Source organism: Chrysochloris asiatica, unplaced genomic scaffold, assembly GCF_000296735.1.
Source record: "Chrysochloris asiatica unplaced genomic scaffold, ChrAsi1.0 scaffold00390, whole genome shotgun sequence".
Taxonomy (NCBI): domain Eukaryota; kingdom Metazoa; phylum Chordata; class Mammalia; order Afrosoricida; family Chrysochloridae; genus Chrysochloris; species Chrysochloris asiatica.
The window spans coordinates 1006836-1014848 of record NW_006408908.1 but is presented as its reverse complement, the minus strand read 5'-3'; the positions used below and the strand labels follow the sequence as shown (position 1 = coordinate 1014848).

At 35.9% G+C, this 8013-nt stretch overlaps 1 protein-coding gene across 1 annotated transcript in view; it reads right to left on the bottom strand.

Annotated features, from left to right (window-relative positions):
* NADK2 (NAD kinase 2, mitochondrial) overlaps positions 1–8013 on the bottom strand; it is a 108548-nt gene that overhangs the window by 37176 nt on the left and 63359 nt on the right. Inside the window, exon 4 of the mRNA XM_006876551.1 lies at positions 3960–4038. Coding sequence (XP_006876613.1) covers positions 3960–4038 — 79 coding nt within the window. The remainder of the gene's footprint in view (positions 1–3959; positions 4039–8013) is intronic.

Below are 8013 nucleotides of genomic sequence, written 5' to 3'. Positions count from 1 at the left end.
ACCTTAGTCCTCAAACTGACATCTTTGCTCTTCAACACTTCAAAGTGGTCTTGTACAACAGACTGCCTAATGCAACACGTCATTTGATTTCTTGACTGCTGCTTCCATGAGTGTTGATAGTGCATCCAAGCAAAATGAAGTCTTTGACAACTTCAATCTTTTCTCCATTTACTAGTAGATATTATTTATTGGTCCAATGATGAGGATTGTTTTATGTTGAGGGGCAACCCATACCAAAGGCTGTAGTCTTTGATCTTTGTCAAAGTATTTTAAATCTTTGCTTTTAGCAAGAAAGGTTGTTTCATCTGCATTTCAAATGTTGTTGATGAGTCTTACTCTAATCCTGATGCCACATTCTTCTTAATATAATCCAGTTTCTCACATTATTTGCTCAGCATACAGACTGAATAAGTATGGTGAAAGAATAGAACCCTGGTGCACACCTTTCCTAATTTAAAAACATTCAGTGTTCCCTTGTTCTGTTTGAAAAACTGTCTATGTACAGGTTACTCATGAGCACAATTAAGTGTTCAGGAATACTTCTATTTTGTAAATGTTGTCCACAGCTTGTCATGAGACACAGCCAAATGCATTTGCAAAGTCAATAAAGCACAGTTAAATATCTTTCTGTTATTCTCTGCTTTCAGCCAACATACATAGGACATCATCAATATTCCTCATCTTATGTCTTTGTCTGAATCTGGCTTGAATCTCTAGCAATTATCTGTCAATGAACTGTTATAACCGTTTTTGAATCATATTTAGCCAAATTTTACTCGCATGGGATATTAATGATATTCTCTGAAGATATCCACATTCTGTTGGGTCACCTCTCTTTGGAAGGCGCAAACATATGGATCTCTTTCAATCATTTGGCTAAATTTCTTGGTGCAGATGAGTGAGTGCTGCCAGTGCTACATCGGTTTGTTGAAAGATTTCAATCTGTATTCCATCAATTCCCGGAACCTTGTTCTTTGCCAGTGCCTTCAGTGCATCTTGAACTTCTTTGGTACTACTGGCTACCTCTTGAAATGGCTGAACACTGACCATTTATTTTTGTTACAGAAAATTTGTGTATTCCTACTACCTTCTTTTGATGCTTTGACATCAGTCAACATGTTGTCCATTGAATTGTTCAATACTGTAAGTCGAGGCTTGAAATTTTCTATACTTCTTTCAGCCTGAAAATTTCTAAGAAATATTTTTGATGTTCTAGCTACAGTTCTTTGCACATTTCATTATATTTGACTTTGTCTTCTCAAGCTACACTTTGAAAGTTTCTGTTTAGCTCTTTTACTTCCTCATTTATCCATTTGCTTTAACATTGCTATTCAGGATAGCAAATTTGAAAGTCTCTTCTGACATCCATTTTGGTCTTTTCCTTTTTTCTTGTCTTCTTAATGACCTTTTGCTTTCTTCCTGTATGATGTCCTTGATGTCATTCCACAACTCTTCTGATCTCTGGTCTTTAGTGTCTACTGTACCAAATCTGTTCTTGAGATGATCTCTAAATTCAGGTGAGAAATTTTCAAGTTCATATTTTAAAGGCTCATGTACCTGTTTTCATTTTCTTCAGCTTCACCCAAAATTTGCATAGAGCAATTGATGGTCTGTTCTACAGTATGTCCCTGGCCTTGTTTTGGCTGATGATATGCAGCTTTTCCAAGGCGTCTCATAACAGTCAATTTGACTTATGTGTATTTCATCTGGAAGGTCTGTATGTATAGTTGTGTTTTATGTTGTTTTAAAAGGTATTTGCAATGAAGAAGCAGACTTTCTATATAAGAAAGTGGTTGCTTTTTACTCCCTGTCAATGTTTTGTTGTTGTTAAAGTGCCTTTGAGTTTGTTCTGAACCATAGTGACCCTGTATGTGGTTTTCAAGGAGTGGCTGGTGTGCTTGAACCATTGACCTTGCGGTTCAAACTGACTTTGCACTCCAGCTCATTAATCCACAGCGCCACACCAGGACTCCCTCTCTGTCAATACTACCTAGATTATATCACTAGAATTACATTTCTTGCCCTTTCTCTTCTATCAATAGTACTTCAAACTTGACAGGTATCAAAAGAAAAAACTATATACAGCACAAGTCTTATAATGCTAAAATATTAGTATACTCTTTACATTTAACTATATATTTTTCTTGAATAACTTATAATTTGAAGAATAAATACTATTATTAATAACTTTACTACTTCCATATTTTAAATTAGCATTACACTTGTGCATGCACATGCTACTGTTATTGTGTGCCACCAAGTTGGTTCTGACTCATAGGGACTTTTATAGGGTTTTCGAGAAACAGCTGGTGAGTTTGAACCACTGTTCTTGTGGTTCTAACTGTCCTGGTGGTTCAGTGCTTATCCTATAGCACCACACCAGGACTCCATGCATGCACACAGCAAATGCAAAATATATTTTGTTGAATAAATTTAATATTATGTAAATCAGAATAACTATAGCAACTTAAAAATGTTTCCAATCATTCTACTGAATTAGATTTTGTTCTTTTCAAGGCTACTTGATTTAAGTTATTGGCTAGAATATGGGGGGGGGGGGTTTGTTTTTTGTTTTTTGTTTTTTACTTAAGACAAACTTTCCTCATCATGATTATTTATAAAAGGGTATGGCTTGCAGCAAACCACATTTCAAAATTTAAGGAATCAACTACATGGCTTTCACAGATCAGCTGCTTCCTCCAAGAGCTGGAACGTGGGCCAGAGATTCATCTCTACTTTCCCACCCATAAGTAACTGGAGCCCTGGTGGTGCAGTGGTCAAAGCACACAGCTGCTATCCCAAAAGTTTGTAGTTCAGACCCACCAGCCACTCCGTGGGGAAAAATATGGCAGCCTGATTCCATAAAAATTTAGTGAAATCCCCAAAATGAGAAGGCAAGTTTTGTAAAGTAATAAATTTTACAAAACCCATTTACTGCAGTTGATTTTGACTCTTAGTGACCCCACAGGACAGAGTAACTGATTCATAGGTTTTTCTAAGACTATAAATCATTATTGTCCAACCTACCAACCTTTTGGTTAGCAGTCTAATGCTTAACTCTCTGTGCTACCAGATCCCCTTCATTACGTTCTAGTATTCACTAGGTATCTGGTAACTCATGTCACACAAAAAGGTCTGAGAAAAAGTATGTTGGCACCTTAAGCATAAATTACATTCAACTCCTACAAAACATTTTATCAGGAATAAAACAGAAATTATATTTTAAACTCCTCATAAGGAACTCTACTAATTTTAATTTTTGTTTGTTTGTAATAGTTACAAATGATAAACTGTCAGTACACTTGCTTTATGATGGGCTTTACTAGGTTACAGCACTATATAATATTCTTGCCAAAAATGTTTCATCTGAATCTTATCATACGATGGAAAAATGTAAAATTCAAAAATAAGGGACATTAGATAAGACAAGTGACTTGGACCACTCAAAAATACTAATATCATGACTGACAATAAAGGGGGTAAAAGGGTAAGGAATTGTTCTTAACTAAATAATTCTAAAGAACTATGTATGAAGACCAAATGCAACGTGTGATCCTTAACTGGATCCTGGACTTATGAAAACAAGCAAACAAATCAACTCTAATGAACATTATTAAGAAAATTTTGGGAAATTTTAACATAGATTGTCTATAAAAATTTTACAAATATTTTAATTGCAAATGTATGCCTAGTGCCTATCACTGGTTTAAACATTATAAACAACCTGTATGATAAGTTAAAGGTCTCTCCCATTTATCTATAAAACTTTGTTTTACCCTCAAGTTTCAAAGAAATTTATGGTCCCAAGCCATTTATCCTCTTAATATGTATTAAGAGTTGGAAACTATTTTCATTAGATTATTTACAGCTCTTAACCACACTATACAAGCTGAATATACATTTAAAGCAAAAAGCAAAAACATCACATTCGAAACCCAAGAGCTCAGGTTTAAAAGTACCTGGATGAGAGACTCTCCCCAATGAAGACTTCATTGAGTGCTCGCACTGGCAAAAGTTGGGGTCCTGAAGCCACAGATCCTGCAGATAATGAAAACAATATCCAAAATAGTTCCTTGAATTTCAGAAATTTATATGTTATAAGATAATCAAACATGTTTTTGTTTTAGTAGAATCATATACTTTAATGTAAGAAACAAATTAGTTTTCACTTAAAATTCAAAATAGAAACAAAGTCACATATTTTCAAGAAACTTCTGACTCTTCGACATAAAACTTAATTCCTCTTAAAAAAAAAAAAAAAAAATACCCTTTCTTTTTTTAAGCCACGAGACCCAAAGAATAACTGAACAAAGTTGGCAGAAATGAAGAACAGTATTTCAAATTTTCATGGAATCCAGACTTTCTGTAGTCACTGGGCCTGGATGAACCCCAAATCTATCACCCTGAGATATTCTTTAAACCTTTAACTAAAAATATCCCAAGATGTGTTCTTTAAACCAAACAGTTTAGCTTAATTAGTAAAGAATGTTCTGCTTTGAGCATTGTGTTCTTTTAAAGAACTATCTAGATGGGATCAAACCGACAATAGTGGTAGTGGTGATGTGCCGTGGAGATGGTTCCAACTCATAATGACCCCGTACAGTGTTTCCAAGGCTGTAAATCTTTATAGGAGCAAAAAGTCTCATCTTTCTCCTGTGGAACAGCTGACAGCTTCAAACTGCTGACCTTCAGGTTATCAGCCAGAGTCTACCAGCAACTCAAAAGCTTAGGGAGCAGTGAGTTTATGTTACGAAGGGAGGAACAATTCCAAAAAGGAGGGTAAGAATAATTGTATTACTTGAAGAATGTAATTAATGTTAATGAGTTGTACATGGCAGAATTGTTGAGTTGGTGCATACACTGCTGTAAGTGTTTTCAACAAAAATAAAACCAATTATTTTTTTATTTTCTAATAAAAAAAGAATTTTCAATAGGCTTGGGGGCACTGAGTTTATGTCATAAGGGAAGGAAGAACAACTTAGAAAAGGAGGATGAGAACAGCTCTAAAATAAAAGCCAAAGGATGGGATCCATGGCACTGAAATGTACATGGAGAAACTATTGAATTGGTGTGTCTTCAGTGTACATGCTCAACAAGAATGTCAATTTCCAAGAAAAATAAAACATCCAACTCATTCAATTCTTGCTTAGTCTTCTCTGGACAAGCTTCAGAGATGGAAATGACAAGCATTTCCAAAGGACAACCATTTGGGATCTAAACAGCCAATTCCATGTATGATTTATATTGGAAACCCCATCATATATGTTGCTGCTCTTGTTGTGTGCAATCGAGTCAGTTCCAACTCACAGAGACCCTGTATAGGGTTTCCAAAAGCAACTGATGGGTTTGAACTGTTGATCTTGCATTTAAAGTCCAGTGCTTATCCTAAGTGCCACACCAGGGCTCATATATGTTAAAGAAAGTATATTTGTCTTTTAAAACAGAAATTACATTATGTTCAAGTATTTATATACATTAATCAGTATTTTCAGAATGGTGTCTATTTCATAGGTTTAAAAATACTAAAAAACTCATTAACCTGTTTTGATATAAAGAATAAATTATATTGGCTTAAATTTGCAGAGGTGTATTTGAAAGCAAAACAGCATTCACTCCAAAAGCAAGGATACCAAATAAATGTAAAAAATTAACCAGCGTTACAGTAAAAATTATTTTAAATTATTAAAATTTTTAATTTCTTACTTTTCTTTAGAAAAGCTAAATGTTGTTTGTCTTCCAATACTTCACAAAGTTAATGCAATTTGACTATGTTTCAAAAAGGTAAATAGCAAATTGTTATAAAGTAATAAAACAGCTAACCATTCTTTTTCCTAAGTGACTGAAAAAGAAAAATGAAACAACAGAGTCTGATAGTTACTGTTGCAAGGTGTCCTGGAGTCCCTTCCGATTCATAGCAACCCTGTGCATAGCAGAACAAAAACTGCCAGGCCTTGTGTCATCCTCATAATTGTCACATCTGGTGCTGCCACTGTGTCAGTCGATCTTATTGGGGGTGTTCCTTTTTATCTCAGACCCTTCACTTTACCAAGCATGATTTCCTTTTCCAGGGACTGGTGGTCCCTCCTGATATGTCTTAAGTATGAGAGATGAAGTCTCACCATCCTCGCTTTTGATAGAGAATTCCAGAATTAGTGGGATTATGAATTCAACAAGTACATTATTCTCAAGCCCAGAAGATTACAGAAGTCTGCACTGTAGTACTTGTTATTGTTAAGTGCTATGGAGTCAGTCCCGATTCATAGTGACCCTGCATAGGGAATTCTGGAGTGGTTGGTGGATCTGAACTACCGACATTGCAGTTAACAGTCCAGTGCTTATCCTATAGTACCACACAAGAACACCTACCGTAGTACTAGGCACTTAATAATGGCAGGTGAATAATTAAATCATCTACACAAAAAATTCTGAGAATTATCTTGTCACGTAGGTATTTTCTAATACTTTTATGGGTTCATATTTTACATTTCACTCTTTTTATCTATGAAATTTATTTTGGAGAAGAAATTATAAAGAAGGGATTTAATTTTTTTTTTTCCAAGTAATTGGCCAGTATTCCACCACCATTTGCAGACAATCTATCCTTTCCTTCATTGATTTGAAATGCTACTATTTATCACATACTAAATTCTTATATACAAAAACTTTGATCTATTTCTGTTAAAAGTTGGTGGCAGGTTTAAACTGCTGTAGTTTGTAAAGCATTGTGTCTGAATATCTCCTCACCACACACACTCTTCCTCCTTCACAGCTAAAAATAACCTACAATATACCGTCCTGTCCTAACTCCTTAGCGTGGCATCTATGATACAGTCCAGATCTCTTTCTAGCCGCTAGACAGATATTTGTAACTTTGAGGCAACAGTTTTTACAGTCTAAAGTGTTTTCTCTATTCTATGTTTATGGAAATTCCATTCATGCTCTAAATCCAATGCAAAACCTAACTTTTTGTTCTCTGAGCCCCTTAGAGATCAAGTACACACACCTCTTTCCATAATCTCAAAAAACCCACTGCCATCGAGTCGATCCCAATTCTGATGGACAGTAGCTCTGTAGAACAGAGTAGAACTTCCCAAGGTGCTGCAATCTTTATGGACACAGACTGCCAGATTTTCCTCTCTCAGAGCCACTGGTGACTTTGAACTGCTAACCTTTTGGTTAACAATTAAACATTTAACTACTACTTCACCTTACCTAAGAAAACCACAAACCCATGGTCATTGTATCCATTTGGAGTCACACTGACCCTAAACAGCAAAGCAAAACTACCTTATAGGGTTTCACAGGCTGTACATCTTAATAGAAGCAGACTGTCACATCTTTCTTCCATGGAGCAGCTGGTGGGTTTGAACTGTTGACAGTACAGTTAACCACTGCTTCACCTGGGTTCCTTCGTTATACCCATGTCATCGTTGTTGTTAAGCACCATCAGATCAGTTCCTACTCACAGCAACCCTATCTATGCACAACAAAACAAAACACTGCTGAGTCCTGCACCATCCTCACAACTGTTACATTTGAGCCCACTGCTGTCTCTGTGTCAACCCATCTTATTGGAAGGCTTCCTCTTTTTCACTGACCCTCCATCTAACTAAGCAAGATGTCCTTCTCCAGGGTGTAGTCCCTTCTGTTAACATGCCCACGGTATGAGAGACAAAGTCTCATCATTCTTTGCTTCTGAGGAGAATTCTGGCTGCATTTCTTACAAGACAAATTTGTTTGTTCTTCTTGTACTCCATCGTGTTTTCAGTATTATCTCCAAAAACATAATTCAAATGCATCAATTCTTTTATGGTCTTCATTATTCATTGTCCAAGTTCTGCATGCACTTGAGGAGACTGAAAATACCATGGCTTGGATCAGGGGCACCTTGTCCTCATTCTGCTTTTTAACATTTTAAAAGAGGTCATGTACAGATTTGCCTAATGCAATATATGGTTTGATTTCTTAATGGCTGCTTCCATGAGTGTTGATGGTTGAGCTGAGAAAAATGAC